The following is a 17,225-nucleotide window of genomic DNA, read 5'->3' on the forward strand; positions in this document are numbered from 1 at the left end:
GCTTCCTGTCACTGTAGTTTGCATTTTTAGAATTTTGTGTAAATGGAAACACCGTGTGTATTCTGTTCTGTCTGGCTTCTTTTACGCATAGAGATGGTTTTGGAATTCATTCGTGTTGTTTTTGTTTCAATTTTTTTGGTTCCTTTTTGTTTCTGTGTAGTATTCCATGTGTGGGTATACCACAGTGGTTTTATTCATTCACACAGATGAGCATTTGGGTTGTTTCTAGCTTTTGGCTATTCCAAATAGAGCTGCTATGAACATTCTTCTTCAAGTCTTTGAGTGGACATACGTTTTTAAATCTCTTGAGTAAATACCTAGGAGAGGAATTCCTAGGTTGTATGGTAGGCATAGATTTAATATTTTAAGGAACTGCCCGTCTATTTTCCAAAGCATTTGTATCATAGCTCCCCTGTCCATCGAGTTGCCTTTTTTAATTTTAGTGACTCTTTTTGGTGTGTTTATAGTTCATTTACTTATTGCCCATTCAGATGTCTTCTTTTGTGAGGTTTCTGTTCACATTTTTCGCCCATTTAGAAAAATGTCATTGTTTCCTCATTCTGATAAATATTCTTGGCTGATGTATGCAGTGCAATATTTTCTCCTGGTTTGTGGGTTGTGGGTTAAGTCTATGATCCATTTCATTTTTGTGTAGGCTGTAAGGTAAGTACTCATTTTTTTCCATGGAGAGTTCTAGTTGTTCCAGCACCATTTTTTCAAAAGACTCCTATCCCCACTGAAGTGCCTTGACACTTTTCTTGAAAATCAATTCATACTTATAGATGTGGGCAAAATAATACAAGGTATGTTCAAATACCTTACCTATAAATCTCAGTAGGCTACCTGTGTGAAAGAGTAGGCTAAGCATTAAAAATAATTTATGTGGTTATGAATCTCTAATTTTCATCAAAAAAAGTTTTCTTTTAACAGTTTTTTATGTCTATTCCAAAATGAATTAAGTCATTCTCTTTGATTCTAAAACGTCATGAATGGCAACATTCATATTATGATAGCAGAAATCATTCTACCTATCACTTAAATGTACAGGCTTTCTGGTGAAGCTAAGCCTTGTTCCAAATATTTGGGTTTGGCAATGTTCACAGACCCCAGAATTTTCTTCAAATGTAAATACACTCCGAAGTGATACAAAGTGAAAAAATAAATAACTCTCAATTTTCCTAAAAAATCCAGATCTATAGTATTGATACGATAACCATAATTTAACTTTCTCTATTGGGAGTGCCCAAATACGCCAACACGCAATTCTGTGACAAAGACAAGAACAGGGAAAAGAAAACCCCGTGCCTGTGGAAATTGAGATCGAAAAATTTAATGATTTAAAAATAGCCTTTACATACAAGATGGGGAAGAGACTAATACAGATTGAAATTTTGGTTTTGAAAACGTGAAATGTCACCCCTTAGCTTAAAACAAGTCTGTCATCTCCTAAGAAACACACATTGTACAATGGACTCTATAGGGACACCTTTCAGCTCCTGCCGAGTTGGTTTTCAGCAATCTCCTTTCTTCTCACATGCTTTCTTGTCATAAAATGGTACAACTTTTAATCATCTCTTGACAGCACAGAGCTTGGAGAACTACAATAATGGTTGTTTCGAAAAGCAGCTTCTGGGATGTTTTGCTGATTTTTTCTCACACTTAGATCACACATTCTTCTCTCTTAAATCCTTTCCTTTTCCAATGATTTGGTTGTTTAAAACAAGTAAGCTTAATTAAGTCAAGGCATATATGGCAAATAAAAACCTTTTCAAATAGGCTAGACTAGAACCATTAAATAAGAGCTGGACGGAAAGCCTACAGATGACATGCTTCCTGACTTGTTAATATATGAATACATTTACCCACTAGGTAGGAAGTATTTCATTTGTTTCAAGATCAATCTGATGGCTCGTGGGTGTGTCTGTGCTGTGCCAACACCAGCAGGTATAATGGGACAGACTATGGAATGGGCTCTGTGATGAGCTGTAAGACGGTGGTGGGCTGTTTACACAGGGTCATGGGCCAGACAGAATTGTAAAGACTGGATGGGCTGAGTGTCGGGTCAGCAGCTGCATGTTTTAAGGAGGGTGTAAGATCAAGCAATGAATTTCCTTAGAGTAAGATGTGGCCTGGTGGCTCTAACCTTTAAGTGACCCAGGAACGGGCCTGTTTTCCTCAGGTAATGGAGGTAGTAGCCCCTAAGTGAATGTTGAGAGTCAGAACGGCCTCTACTTACAACTGGCAGATGGAACCATCCCTTCTTTTTGTGGACAGTCATAGTCTGACATGTCTTTATGAATTCCTGCTGCAAATAATATGGTTTTTGCAAATCTAAAAACACCCTTTGGAAAACCTCACGGCCAAGTCACTCATAAACGCAGATGATCAAAAGCCCTGGGGAAAACATTTGCTTTCCTTGATTGTGATGTCCTCTCTGTGTTGAAACAACCAGCCCTAGCTGGGGATATGGCCTCTGCCTACTTCTAAAATACCGGTGCTTGGATTAACGTGTACCTCCTGGAACTTCTTTTATAAAAGGGCTTTTTCAATGACAAGTGAGGCATTTTGCCACAATGGGCCCAAGACGGTCAATTCTGAAAGGGGTTTCCAAACAAGAACAAGTCATGCCATGCCTGGTTATTGGGAGGTGAACACTTACACGTATACTGTGCTTCCCAGACTTGGAAGTGACAGGCTCAGAATAATTGCTAGTATATGTAGAGCAATATTATAACTAGCTGGTATGCTTCCTTAGGGAAAAAAAAGGGAAAAAATGCAGCATTACGACGTGCTTACTAAGGTGCTTCTTCATTCATGTTTTCTGTTGGAATGTATCGGACAAACATCTACAAACGAACATTACACAGGCATACACATAAGAACCACACAAGAAAAAAAAAATTCCCCCTCTAGCTCCCTGAATTTCTGAATGTTGTCTAACCCACAAAATGTTAAAATAGTTCATTTTCATATAAAATTATCTACAAAAATAGATAACATTTACAAAAACCAGATAGCATTTCCAGTTTTCCTTGGTAGCGCACTCAGTCCCTCTTTCCCTCCTTCTCCTCTCAGAAGGTGGCCATCTCCAGCAAAGAGCGCTTGAAGAGCTGGGCGTTCCTGGACAGGTCTGTCACTTGGTGCACCATCTCCTGCAGGGCCGTGGTGCTGGGGTAATGGAGGGCCGCCATCTTGGTCGCCATCACGATCGTCTTGAGCTGCTCGCAGAGCTGGTTGCTCGAGTTCATCACTTTGTTGCGAATGTCCTGGGCGGCAACCTGCCTTGTCAGCGTGTCCCCAATGAACACCAGTTTGTGTGCGCTCAGGATGACAAACTTGCTGTGGGCCACGAAGATGCGCGGGGGCTGCGCCGAGCTGACGCAGCTGAAGAGGGCGTCGATGGCGTTGAGGAGGGAGATGTAATGGGTCTCGCACTGGTCGTAGTAGAAGCAGAGCAGCTGCCGATCCTGAGCACCCACGCTGCTGTTTGTGGTCGGGAGGCTCTGAGAAGGCTTCCACTTGGAGATGTCGTTCTCCACCGGCTTGGTGATTTCTTGTTCCAACAACTGGAACTGACTTAGCTGCAAGGGAGAGAAAAGCAGACCTCGTGAAGGGGAAGGCAGTGTGCAGTCCTGGAACTGAACCAGGGCTCGGAGTTCAAGGACAGGGGTTTCAATCCCTCGTAAGTGGCAAGTGCTCATTAGATGGGAGGCTTTGCTTTCCTAAACTGTAAAACGTAGAGTTTGAAAAAGAGGATCGAGAAGAAATCCCCTAGCTCAGGCCCCTGTGGTTGGGTATCCGTCTCTTCTGCGCTAAGGCGGGAAGGCAGCTAGCTTTTCTACTCAGCTCTGTTACCTGCACCTTTATGAGACTTCCATGAGTTAACATTTACAAAGTGCTTAGAATGGTGTTTGGCGTATTTCCACCTCTATGTAAATGTTTATTGAACGTTGAGTGGTGGGGAGGGAAAATCAAATGGAGGGATCTCTTTATCAAGTAAATCACTGACAGTTGGCTCCTTCTCTGGGAAAGTCTTGACTCTGTCCCTTCCAGACTCTTCGATAAATGACCATCCATGACCCCTTTCTGTTTCTCCGACTCTTTCAGTCAAGATTTGTAAATGTTATTATGCAGTACTACGGGAGAGTAACGCCTATAAATACATGTGCAGTGTGGAAAAGAGCTTCTCTAAGGGAATCTGAACGCTAATTGTTCATCAGAGCACTTAGCTACCCAGAGCTGTTGAAAGAAAAGAACCTTGCACACAGTCAGACTCAATGAGTGTTAGCTTTCTTCCTTCCTTACAGTTCCCTGCTGGTGTATTATTTAAACTGCAGTTATAATAATCTTATGCTATTCCACCAAATCTCAGGAGAGACCCTTCTTTTGCAGGTAAGGACTACATGTGATCTGAGCCTAGGACTCCATGATCTTCTGCTCCAAGAGAGAGCTCAGTCAGAGTAGGGATTAAACTCATCCAGCGTCTCCCCCAAGAAATGCACAGTGAGTTTTCCTTTTCAACAGAATCTGCTTTAGAAATCACTATGGTTTCAACAAGTTCCCTAAAGCCTTGCAGTCCTACTTGGCCAAATGCCAAAGCAGACATAAACAGATACAGGGTGATGTTTGAAGATATTTCGCTTATGCTTTTGCAGATACGTTCATAAATATATCATCTTATTAGATGGAGAGGTGGGGGGATTTTCTCATTTTATATAGAAGTAACTGAAGTTCAGGGAGGTTAAATGACTTGCCTAAGGTCACAGGGTTGGCTGGTCAGAAAGCAAGGATTAGGACTCTGGTTTCCTATGGCGCCTGGGTGACTCAGTCGGTTAAGCAACTGACTCTTGATTCCAGCTCAGGTCATGATCTCAGGGTTGTGAGATGGAGCCCCTCATTGGGTTCCGCACTCAGTGCGGAGTCTGCTTGAGATTCTCTCTCTCCTCTCCCTCTGCCCCTCCCCCACCCCACTCACTCTTGTGCTCTCTCTCTAAAAATAATAATAATAATAATAATATAAAATATCTTAAAAAAAAAAAAAAAGGAACTCTGGTTTCCTGAGTGCAGTGTGACAGTTCATGTCTCTACATGTCATTTCATTTCAACTTAAAAGGCATGTAAGTCCTCAATCCATTACTCTTTTATTTTTACGCCCTGTACCAGCAATACTTGCCATTATCAGCCCCACTCATGCCCAACTCTTGAGTGAACCTGCCTTGCCCAAATCCCTTGTTTGAGGGCTTGGTTGTATTCTGAACACATTTGATCCTGCCCTCATTCTCTCAGATTGGACCAAGAATAGCCAAGCCATAGGCTTGTGTTGTAGGAGAGAGACAGAGAGAGGTGGCCCAATCGGACTCTTTTTTTTTTTTTTTTAAGGAATTTGATGAACCACAGTGAGGAGCTATCCCCGCTGTGGATGCTGAGATGAAAAGTCTACTTTAAAAAGGACTTTGAGTGGCCATTTATGGGTTCTGTAAAGTTCAATGGGAGCCAAATGAGTAGATAAGCAGAGGAAACTGTCAGACAATAGAGGAGAAGGAAGCAGATTTAGAGAAAAGGAAGTACAAGAAGGAGAGAGAATTCAGTCCTAGCTCTCATCGGACTTGGCTGTATCTGCATTTTCTCTTCCTGCACTCCCCTCCCATGGCCTCACTGTAAAACCTGTTTGCTTGGGCTAGCTTGAGTGGGACTTGCTTCTTGAGACCAACAACCTTAACCCAAAGAGTCCTAATATGTTAGACATACAGAAGTAACCTGGAAAAATGGCTGTTTAGAGATAATCCAGGTACACCAGCTGGATTGCTAAAGTTATAAACTTTCTCTTTGTTCTTATCCCCTATTATAAGCCTTGGAGCTTATTATTATGATTATTTTTAAAGATTTATTTATTTGAGAGAGAGAGTGGGGGTGGGGAAGGGACAGTGGGAGAGGGAGAAAGAGGGAGAAAGAGAGAGAAAGAGGGAGAAAGCGAGAGAAGCACTCCCCACTGAGTGGGGAGCCAGACGGACTTGGGGCCCGATCCCACGACCCTGAGATCATGACCTGAGCTGAAATCAAGGGTCGGACACTCAACTGACTGAGCCACCCAGGTGCCCCAGAGCTTATTATTTTTTTTTAAAGATTCATTTATTCGAGAGAGAGAGAGCATGCAGGGAGGAGCAGAGGGAGAGAGAATCCCAAACAGATTCCGCACTGAACACAGAGCCACAGAGCCAACATGGGGCTGGATCTCACAACCCTGAGATCATGACCTGAGCCAAAACCAAGAGTCAGACGCTTGACCCACTGAGCCACTCAGGCACCCCAAGCCTTGCAGCTTATTTATGCCCAAGTGTGCTGGAAGGACCAAAATCGTGATCTTCTGAAGGACTACCTTCCTTACGAAGCAGGAAATCTGCAGTACTAGGTCGGCTCTGTCCTGGTTGACCTTACCTGATGGTGCTCCAGCTGCATCTTGTTCTGTTTGATGATATTTTCTTTTTCCAGCAGCTCTTTCTGTTGCCTCTCAAACTCCTCCTTCCCCTATTATTTTTCAACATAAAGAAAACATTACATCACCCCTGTGATTCACTTGTGCTAACACTTTCACTGACAAATGTGTAAATACCCTTTAGTTTTCTATTGCTTCGGCCCTCTTCGGCCCTCTTAGGCCCTATGAATGCCAGATGGGGATGGTGCGACCCCTGCCAGACATCCAGAGTTCCTGTGTAGGGCAGGGCTGAAAACTAAAATCCGTTTCCACGTGGGGTGCCACGATCTCCGCTCCACTTTACCATTTTGGGAGATCCACGCTCCCCTTCAAACCTCCTTATGCAGTCCTCTTTCTGAGGGTTCTTCTCTAACAGATTAAATGCAAACCCGTAAACCCAATGCAGGTCTAAATGGGGTCCACTCTGCACTCCTGGTCTCTGAATCATCTACAACTCTACACCAAATTAGTATTTCCTAATATGCAGAGCTGAACAACCCGCTAGGGGAATGGTGAATGCCCCTTTCTACTCTCTCCTGCGCCTTTCCTTAGCAGTGGGGGGTGGGGGTAGGGAGACAGGGCCCAGCTCTCTCCTTTCCCCAGTCTCCTATATGCTCAGGAACTGTAGTTAGTTCAACAGTTCTCAGGACGATCGATCCCTCTCAGTCAAATGAAAGGAATGGCCGAAGAAGATGGCACACCAAATTCTAAATAACGGATCTTGGTCAAATGTTTGAATTCCCCAAAGTGAAAGGGATCCCAGGTCAACATGGTGGAATTTCCACTTGTAGGAGGCAGTCTGTGCCTGCCCAATTTCCCGTGTGCTGGTGACATTCTAGGTCAGCTGACAAAGGCGCAGTGTTCCTCAAGGTAAGCCTGAGGTGGGGTGAAGTTTTTCTGTAAGTAATTAACCACACAAACACGCACATTATAGAGCCGAAGGGGCCTGAGAATTTCTCTAATCTAGAGTTTTCATTTTTTTTTTCCTTAAGAGTGCCTCCCTCCTTTTTCAAATATGCAGAACTCTATCATAAAATGCAAACAGAGGTGGGGCTGGTGTGATAATCTGTGGGCCCACGTTCCTACTTGGGGGTCCCTTCCGGCTTGCCCGAGGAGTATCAATGAATCACTCCAACCCCACGCTCCATTCACTTTGCAAATGAGGAAATGACAGCCCAGGGAGGTTCAATATATCCATCACACAGTTAGTGTCAGGGAAAGGTCTAGAACCGAGGACTCAGCACTCTCAGGACAGCATCCTTCCTACTGTACAATGTCGCCTCCGCACGTGAACTACGAATTCTACTCGCGAACCATTAGCCATGCTCTCGCCGCTGGCAGTCCAGCCTAACAGCCGCTGCGCATCACTCCCAGGCTCCCTGAATGTGAACATCGGCGCTTACGAGCCTGGTTTCCTTACCTGTAGGTGGACGTAGTCATAGTCATCCATCCAGCTCCTTTCAGAGCCATCGCTGCTGCTACAGTCAGGAGGCTGGTCCTTGCCCAGGCTCGGCGGCAGTGGCTTGTTGAGGGCTGGGGCCTTGTGGTCCCCAGGATGCAGCAGGTGCATCTGGGACGCAGCGTGTGGGTACTCCGTGGAGTTCATGATGTTCTCGGACCCACTCTTCGCGTGCGAGCTGCCAGGGCCCGGTCTGAAGAGGGCCTCTGCGTTGGTGTTGATGGTTGTGGTGAGCTGCTTGGCATCATCGGGCACCGTCTTTGCCACCATCACGAACCGGTCCAGGTCATCACACTTGTTTTGGGGCTTGTTGGCGGCCAGAATATTCAGGGACCAGCTGCACTCATTTAAGTCGTGGCTGGTCTGGCTCAGAATCTGGTGGGAGTCTTCCACTCTTTGGAGCTCCCGCTTCATTTTGTTGTGAAGGAGGAGTTCGGGGAGGCAGGAGGCGTTTGCTACAGCCCCCTTGGCGAAATGGAGGTAGTCCCTCACGAACAGCTCCACCTTGTCCACGGAGGAGCGGATCTCGTTGATGTGTCGTTCCATGTATCCGTAACACCGCCAGTCCGTGGTCACCAGCGCCATGAGGCTGGAGACGCCCACCTCCAGGCTCTGCTGGAGTCGGTGGAGTCTCTCGATGGCTGTGTCCAGATCCAGCAGGAGCCTTTTGTCCTGAGATGGGGAGGCCGACAAGGAAGATTCCTTGGAGGTGGTGGAAGAAGTGGACATATTGCTCCGGGTGCTGCCCGTGCTGGAGAAAGATAACCGGTTGATACCATCGACCACATCCTGAGAGCCTTTGGCATCTGGGGTGTTGTGCAGGGGAACGTCGTAAACGCCGTCTCTTTCTTCGGGGTTTGCTTTCTCACTGGTTTCCGCCAGCGGCTCCAGAAACTGAACCCCTCGGGGGATGTCGTATGCATCGTTCTGGGGGCCCAGGGACTGTCCCAGCTGTGAGGGAGGGTGGTTCAGCGAGACGCTCTGGTGTCTCCGTGTCGCCAGGTCAGCGGCTCCCGGAGCATCACAGTTATATTTTATGTGAAGGTCCTTCCCCATCGGCTTGGTGCTGGTTGGGGGGATGTCATACACACCCTCGGGTCTGACGTCCGGCCTTCCAGCTTGTCTCACTGGAGGGGGGAAATCATACTCTTTTTCCCTAAGCCCTGCCTCATCCCGGCAAGCAGAGGGTGGAATGGCATACACCTGAAAAATAAGTAGAAAAGGGGCTACTATGCATTTGGCTGGCTCATGCGCACATGCAGAAACTGAGAAGGACCTTAAAACGAGGCTAGAATTCTCACCGCTCATCACTGGCTCCTGGCTTTTTACCTTCCCCCCACTTCTGGCCCGTGTTTTCCAAGGCTCTGCTCTGCTGTGTTCTCACTTCCCTCATCTTGGACAGGAGCACCCTTCCCATGGCCTCAGTGCTGCTTGTGTGTGGACCCCTCCTGGCTGAGTTGCCCTCCCGGGGTCCCAGTCCTGCGTTTCTGACCACCTCCTGGGTTTCCTTCCTCGGCTGATCCAGGCGGGGAGGCAGACTGCGCATTCCCACATGGGAGGAGACGAGGCGTTGGAAGAGTGGAGGTCTCTCCCTGGATCTGTCAGCTGTGAGATGCTGAGTACGTCGCTTCAATGTTCTAACACACCGTTCCCTTCTCTGGACAATAAGGGGAGCTGTACTTCCTGTGCGGGCCGTACCCCAGCGGACGAGAGAGTGCATCAAATGCAGCAACCCCTGTCTACGGACTGAGGACGCTGTAACACTGCCCAGAGATAGGAGGATGTTCACTGCTTGCCAAACTGAATTATTTTACCTTCCTACTGGCTCTCCTTCTCGACTACCTCATTTTTAGTAGAATCCTCTAAATGTGGAATCCTTAGACTTACCTTTGAGATTTTTTTCCTTTCGTTTTTAAAGTAATCTCTATGCCTGATGGGCTCGAACTCACGACCCCGAGATCGCGAGTTGAATGCTCCCTGACTGAGCCAGCCAGGCACCCCTGGAATCCTTAGACTTATCATTAGCCGTTGTCTTTCCTTCCTCCCATCCACTCTCTCATAAAGACTAGTTTTCCGCCTTTGGTTTGCCCTTCTTGTTTTACCCCAATAAACACACACGCGCACACACACACATAGACACACACGCAGACACACGCACACGCACCCCTTTGGTGCGGCTCTGTGGTAGCTCTCTTACCCCTTTAGTAGGAGGGATGTCATAGACGCTCTGAGGTTTTATCTCTCCCACGGGAACCGAAAACACAGGGCCTTTCACTGATGACGGAGGGATATCGTACACCTGAAGACGAACACTTGCATTACCCAGAACGGAAATGGCATATACTTGTCATTTCTGACACTACGAAGCCTTTCACTGTGGATTTATCTGCTCTTTGCTCTATGTCATAAGGGGTTGGTAGAGTTTTTCTTTTTAGATTTCATATTCTTTGACTTTGATTGAATATAAAAATGACCTTCCGTGAAATACCTACACCGTTTGGACTTTATTTGTTTATTTTTAAAGATTTTATTTATTTGTTTGAGGAAGAGAGATTGAGTGACGGAGAGAGCTTGGGGGCAGAGGGAGAGGGAGAGGGAGAAGCAGGCTCCCTGACAGACAACATGGGGCTCCATCCCAGGACCCTGGGATCATGACCTGAGCCGAAGCCAGTCGCTTCACTGCTGAGCCACCCAGGCGCCCCACTGTCTGTGTTTTAAACTGTAGTTTAAATTTTACATTTCCTGAACGAAAATGATAAGTGACAAAAGCTTTGTCAGATAAAGGACTAGGATTTCCTGATTAAGCAAATCCAGAAAACATAATTTAAATAGCATTGTTGAAAATGGCTTCTGGATAGATAGCTTCAAGTGAAACGTGCATAACTGGTGAACTTCCCTTGGCTCTTTAGCCCTGAAGGAATGTCACCCTGAAGCCCTCCCCTCCCCCCGGCTGGGCTGGTACATACCCCTTGAGTGGTGTGGGAAGGAGGGATGTCGTAGATGTCCTTTTGGTATCTGGACGGGTACTCGTACACGTAGCCCTGGCCTGTCCTCACGGGGGTTATCACCTGTGGGCAGGAAGACACAGACGTGTAAAAGTCCAAGCCCCAGTCCTGAGTGACTCTCTTAGCCTCCTAACCAGGCACTCCTCCGTCACCTCTCCCCCATAAAAAGAAAGAAAGAGAAACAAGGAAGGGAAGAGAGAAAAGGAAGGAGACAAGGAGACATCAGGTCAGAACACTTTTAAATCCTCTCTTGAATCCCAATAAAGAACAAATCCCTGAAATAGCTCCATCCCTCTTCCTCCTGATGACAAAACCATCTCAAAGTTGGTCCAAGTCTCAATTCCCAGGATGCACCTTAAGGAAGAACCATTTTTAAATTATGAAATTTTAAATTATGATCCTAGATCATCCCTTTGAAGCAGCAAAACCACAGCACAATGAAAAAAAACCCACATTTTTTTTTAAAAGGCTCTGAAACTATTTGTAAAGTGAATAATGCAAATAGAGAGTTGAGCTACTTAAAATTCCTCTCATGCCTTCCCCAGGACGCCTCTTCATGTGACATTATTATGATTATAACTAAAATTCCATAGGTCACTAGAGTACTTTTATGAAGCCAACAGCTCAAGCAGTGCTGGCTCTCAGAAGCCTCCAGGAGCTTTCAATCTAACCCTTGAAACAGATGACAGACGAGTCGGGAACCACCCGGAACAGAGTTCAGGTCTCTAATCATTTTCTTGTTTCCACTGGGGAAGCAGACTTCCCAGACAGTACCTACGTCCAAGGGATGTGGGAAGTCAAACACACCGTCACAACTCTGGCATCTAGAACCAATGCCAATGAAAGGAACCTCACCCAGTAGGCTCGGATTTTCCCATCTACCGTCCTTCACCGTGTCCCGAAGCACGGGCAGAGAAATTACTTGAACTGAAACTCATTTGGAAACGTATTTAATCCTCCAAGGGCTTCTAAATGACCAGGGTCTTGTGTCTGCCTAACCCCTGCCTCCCAAATGACTAATAGCAACCCCCCCCTTAGTATTGCCCATGTTTTTTTTGTTGTTGTTGTTTGTTTGTCTGTTTTTTTTTTTTTTTTTTTTTTGGAGAAAGGGCATTGTAAATTAGGAAGAGTTGGCTCTTCCTTAAGAAACCGTCATCTTTTATCCTTTCCCTAATGTGAAAATTCTGGCGTCAGGCTGCCTACAAAACTATGTGAAAAATGCTCGCGTTCGGCTTATATTGAAGTGGGTGGAACTCCGCCAAAAGCACCAGTGCCCTTCTCCCCGGGAAGCTCTGAAACGCTGAAATCCCTGATGCCTGCAGCTCATTACTTCTTGCAGTGGAGGTAAAGGAGATTAGTATTGCGGTCACCATCCCATCAAATCTCTCCACTGCCTTGGGTTTAAAAAAAGGAATCTATGGCTTTCAAGTTTGTTGGCATGGAGCATACAGAACCATTTACAGAGTGGACACTGTATTGTGCCTAGCAAATCTTCCTTTTAAAAGCAGCGTGCCCTTTGCTCAAGAAAAACGCACTGTGTTGCTAGTGCCCTTATATGATTTTTTTTTTTCACTCACTATTGTCCAGGAGAGAAGTGAAGTATCCTCTCTGAGTGTATCTCATCAGCCCCTCTATTTATAGCTCTCTATTTTGGCTTTATAATAAAACCTGTGCACAACACAGCTTTTGTTCAGTCTGAAAGTTTCTAAGAGTGGATTCTGTCCAAGGCTGCCAAGTTAGTAATAATACTAATGGAAAACCAAGGCTGGTTATGCTGAAGGCCAGCTGAGTGGTTCCATCTTTAGTTTAAAGATGGGGAAGGGGTGGGGGGCTGGGAGATAGAGGGGGTGGTGCCGGTATCTGAAAATAGTCCTTGGTGATATGTAAACACATGGCAAGACCTCAGAAAGGCGGGGTCCTAGACAAAGCTTTTCCTCGTCTTTGTGGATCCCCCTGGCAGGGAGCATTAGAGCTTCCCGGTATTTAACTTCTCACTTCCTGACAAATGTCACAAAACCTCAACTTGCTCTCTCTTTCTCATTTGGAGGATGCCTGTGGTCATCTGGTTTTTAAAAACTTTGCATTCCAAGCCAGTCATTTTCCTTGTTTATGCATTAAAAGAAACAGATGGTGAAAACCACAAGGGGGGAAGAAACCAACAAAATAAAATCCCCCCCGATTCGATTGCAGCATTCCCGATGGTACCGTCTAATTCACGCTGGTCCACAAATAGCATTTAAAAGGGACCAGCGTTTTGCATCTGGTCAGACACAGCCAGGGTAGACAGAGACCCACTCTGTAACGTCTGAGGGAACGAGGAGCTGGAAGTGTTCTCCTTTTGGACATTCTCCTCCTCGACCCGTTGCTTGGGTGACTTTCATGCCAATTGTGTGTTCTCTCCTCGGAGGAAAGTGCTGACTGTTCTGTACCTTACAAAGTATCCAGTTCTGTGGTCATAAGACCTTTTCTTCCTGCTTGACCCAGTACACAAAAACCTTTCTACTGTCCCAGAATTACTGAACCTCAGCTTAGGAGGAACAACAAGGTCGAGCCAAGGGAATGTAAATTTCAGAAGCCTTCTCTCCTGGGCGTTTGCAGGGCAAGGCGTTGATGGCATTGCTACACAGAAGGCATTTCAAACCTAATTTTCTCAATGACACGAAGTCAGGTTTTTCATTTCCTTTTTTTCCTCCGTTGGTTTTTCTTTTGTGCTCTCCTTTTATTCTGTGTATTTATTTATAGTTACAAGGGCTTAGCTTTAGGAACTACCAAACTGACCTCTTAGTTCATTAGAGTTGATGCAAACGGGGCTAGAAACGGGGATTCCTGGGGCTTTCGGACCGAGGGCTACTGCAGCCCCTTTCCTGATGACCCTGACAGAGGATTTGCATTTTCCAAATACGGATGATCGGCCCCATGAGGAATCTGACTGGTCCTCAGATGTTAGGATACTATTCTTCTTAACTAACTGAAGAGTCTGAAGGTGGACACTTCGAGAAGAGAGGAGAGGAGGGGCAGATGTAGACATTTAGGAAAGGAATAGTCCATTTAATAAATGTCCCAGGCAGGGTGGCGTCCAAAGTCCAGAGAGTGGGGTTATTGCTCTGATTATGTGCTTGCCTAAAAGCAAGCAAACACACATAGGGCCCCCGACCCCACACTCTGACGTGTTTGAGTCACACCATTTTCAGCATCAGAGCCCGGCCACCACGAGCTGCTTTTAGAGATGATTTAAATACCTCCAGTGTCTCATAATTTTGAGAGCCGTGCATGCTGAAATTTTACAGAAGAGGAGCTCGTGTTTAGGGTGGCAGTGGGGGGCCAGGGGAGCCCGGCAAACAGCATGTATGAGTCAGTGAGCTGGAAGAGAGGCCCGTGGGCCAGGCCACTCACCCCTCCCCAGCCCTTGGCCTGGGCTTGCACCTGTAGCCCAGCAAAGGCCTGATGCTTAGATGCCTGTGGGGCCCAGCAGATGAGATGCAGGGAGAAACGAGCTGGGATTTTGTGCTGGGAAGACAGAACTCACAACCTCCTGAAGGAAAGCAGCCACTCCTCAGCTCCAGCCAGCTGCCGTCCTGAGAAAATGGGCCCCGTGTTGCTAAGTCTCTCAAATTTTCGGGAGAAGCCAGAAATCTGGATTTTTTAATGTGAAATCTGATTTCCAGAATCGGCTCAAATATTTCAAACAGCATCCTGGCCAAACCAACCATGTCTCTGGCCCTCAGGGGGCCCATCTTGTGTTCATCTATGTATTTCTGCCCTCCTCTCTCAATACCTTGAAAACTTCTGAGGGCAGGGCCCAAAAAGCTCTTTAGCAATTCCATTCCTTGGCAAGACGGAGGAACTCCACCATTTTATACCGATGTCCTGTGCGCCCCACCTCTGTGCCTTCACTCGTGCTGTGTCTTTGTCCAAGATACTCTTCTTCCCGTCCTCATAATTCACATTTTATTCAGCTTTCAAGGCCAGGCTAAGTGTCTCTCTCCCATGGGGCCTTTCCAGACAGATAGAATACCTTTCTCCTTGGAACGCCCCAAGCACGTTATGCGTACATCTCTAAGGGAACTTATCACTTGTGGTCCGTTTCAGTGCCTCCCATGTCTACTCAAGGCATGGTGGAGATAGAGGCCGTTTCTCCTCCATTTGTAGATCCACAGCAGGGCCTAGCACAGTGCCCTGACTGTAGTAGGCTTGGATAAATGCATTGACTGGGTATGTTAATGAGCTAAAGGAAGACTCGAGGCTTTTCTCAAGCAAGATGGTGTGGAACTGGACAGGACAGGAGACAGGGTCTGCCTGTGTAGGATGAGGTTGGTTTCCAGGTGAGTCAGCTCTTGGATGAGTGGGACCCATGGGAGAAGGGGCGGAACGGGCTCTTCTCAGCCACGCATGGGAAGGTCGGGCAAGTGAGGAAGCCAACAAAGCAGAGTGAATTTTCGATAAAATCAAGACATCAGAAACCACGGAAGCACGATCACCTGCACCACTGTTTGGTGCAAACCACCATGGAGGCCAAGACGGGCTGCTAGATGGTTTCCTTTTCCCCAGTCTAGAGGCTGCATGTGACATGAACATCTGTGTTCTTTTCAGCCCCAAGCTAGAAACATATGGGGGAGTTTTGCAAAAAGAAAGCAAAACAAACTCTGCAGTTTACGTTAATATCAGAAGGAAAACACAATGGAAAGGAACGGATGTTGTGTATCACAGGCCATGGCCACACTCGGTCTTTAACTCATGGAAAGGATTCGGTCTGATGAGGGGAGTGATTGAGAACATAAGCCGGACTCAGGCAGAGCCGACTCTACCACATGGGAGAATGTGACCAAGGCATCTGTCCATTCTAAGCCCGTTTCCTCCTGCGTAGAATGAGACTATTAGTGTATTAAATGAGATCAAGCACATAAAGCAGCCGGCATCGGGTAAGCCCCTTAAGCCTTAGTTATTTCTATTACAATTCTCTTATAATTGCTGGGTTATACGGCTTTTTACTTTTCGACTTAAGTTGTGGACCTGGTAATTCAGATCAACCATCCTACTGAAGACAGCTTTTAGAAAATGAGGAAAAGATATTAAAAATCTTCTTCACAGCATTAAAGCATTAAAAGATAGTAAAAAATGATCAGGTCCAAATTTGGGAGCAGAGAAAGAATTCACAGAGGTCAGCCCACACTTCAACGCTGCTTTTTTCCTGGGGGACATTTGTTGATGTGAGACAGGTGTCCGAGAGGCCACACTGTGTGTTTTTGCAATGTCTTTGGGTGCAGGGGAATATTGGACTCTAGGGCTCCCCAAGGTTGTGACCCTCATAACCACCCCCCCTTTGGGCTGGGATCCTAAGGGCTACATGTAAAAGTGAGAAGCTGCTGGAAGGGAAGCCACCCTTGCATGGCTGAAACCAGGTTTTCACTCATCAGGGTCAGAAAGAACATCTCAAAACCTGAAATTAGATTTATGTGTGGCTGGGAGGCTGGCGCAAGTAAATAAAATCCTCTCTGGAAATAGAGAACATCTTTATGGGCCTTAAATTATTTCTTACAAATATTTAAAAATACAATGTCCACCCTACAAAGATACCCAGGAATACAGGAGACAAGACAGCAGAAAAAGACAACAGCCAATTTTTGCTCTCTTCCCAATATGTGGAGGACGTGGTCTGTGTCTTAGTGACCACAGATCTCGAGGCTGTTTGCTTTCAAAATGTTGTGTGATTAAACCATGGGAGCAAACAAAATTTAATCATGAGATATGAGTCAAATAGAAAGAAATTAATCTTTACCAATGCATACAGTGTTCCCGTGAGGTCTATGAGGTGATGGGAATTTCACATCAAAGCAGTAAGTGACAAGAGACTTTGGTTCTTGATGGCCATCAGTAGATTTACTTGGGTTACTATTTTACTCTGGTCTTATCAGTATTGCCATTGTCACAGTTATCACTCTAACAGCCCCAGACACTCCAGTGGAAAACCCCAGGAGAAAAACGTGCTTTATGAGGCATAGAAATAAACCTATTTACCCAAGAAAAAGATGGCAATGTCCCAAACCCAGGACTCTCGATTGGATTTCTCTTCAGACAAGGCCTTTTCAGTGGAAATCACAAGCTGGGTTTGTCAAGAGGATCTCCATACCCAACTGGAATGTCTAGAAACAACATACTTTCAAGACAACTCCTGCTTACATAGTATCCCTGGGGCCGAGGTCTCAGCAAGTCTCCGTGGGCATCCACTTCACCTCCTCAGAGCAGAGCTCGCTGGCGGGTGCCTGGGAGTGGGGCCTAGCTGCTGTGAAGG

General features: G+C 46.1%; 1 protein-coding gene across 3 annotated transcripts in view; it reads right to left on the reverse strand.

The window, feature by feature from the left end:
• Positions 1–1,314: 1,314 nt before the first annotated feature.
• Positions 1,315–17,225, reverse strand: part of NEDD9 (neural precursor cell expressed, developmentally down-regulated 9) — a 181,988-nt gene continuing 166,077 nt past the window's right edge. For all 3 annotated transcript variants that reach the window (XM_026511491.4, XM_048225656.2, XM_026511490.4), the window contains 5 exons: positions 10,898–10,999; positions 10,129–10,230; positions 7,893–9,134; positions 6,436–6,525; positions 1,315–3,581 (listed from right to left, as the gene is read on the reverse strand). In XM_026511491.4, coding sequence (XP_026367276.1) covers positions 3,072–3,581; positions 6,436–6,525; positions 7,893–9,134; positions 10,129–10,230; positions 10,898–10,999 — 2,046 coding nt within the window. In that variant the 3' untranslated portion in view covers positions 1,315–3,071. The remainder of the gene's footprint in view (positions 3,582–6,435; positions 6,526–7,892; positions 9,135–10,128; positions 10,231–10,897; positions 11,000–17,225) is intronic.

Source organism: Ursus arctos, unplaced genomic scaffold, assembly GCF_023065955.2.
Source record: "Ursus arctos isolate Adak ecotype North America unplaced genomic scaffold, UrsArc2.0 scaffold_31, whole genome shotgun sequence".
NCBI lineage: Eukaryota > Metazoa > Chordata > Mammalia > Carnivora > Ursidae > Ursus > Ursus arctos.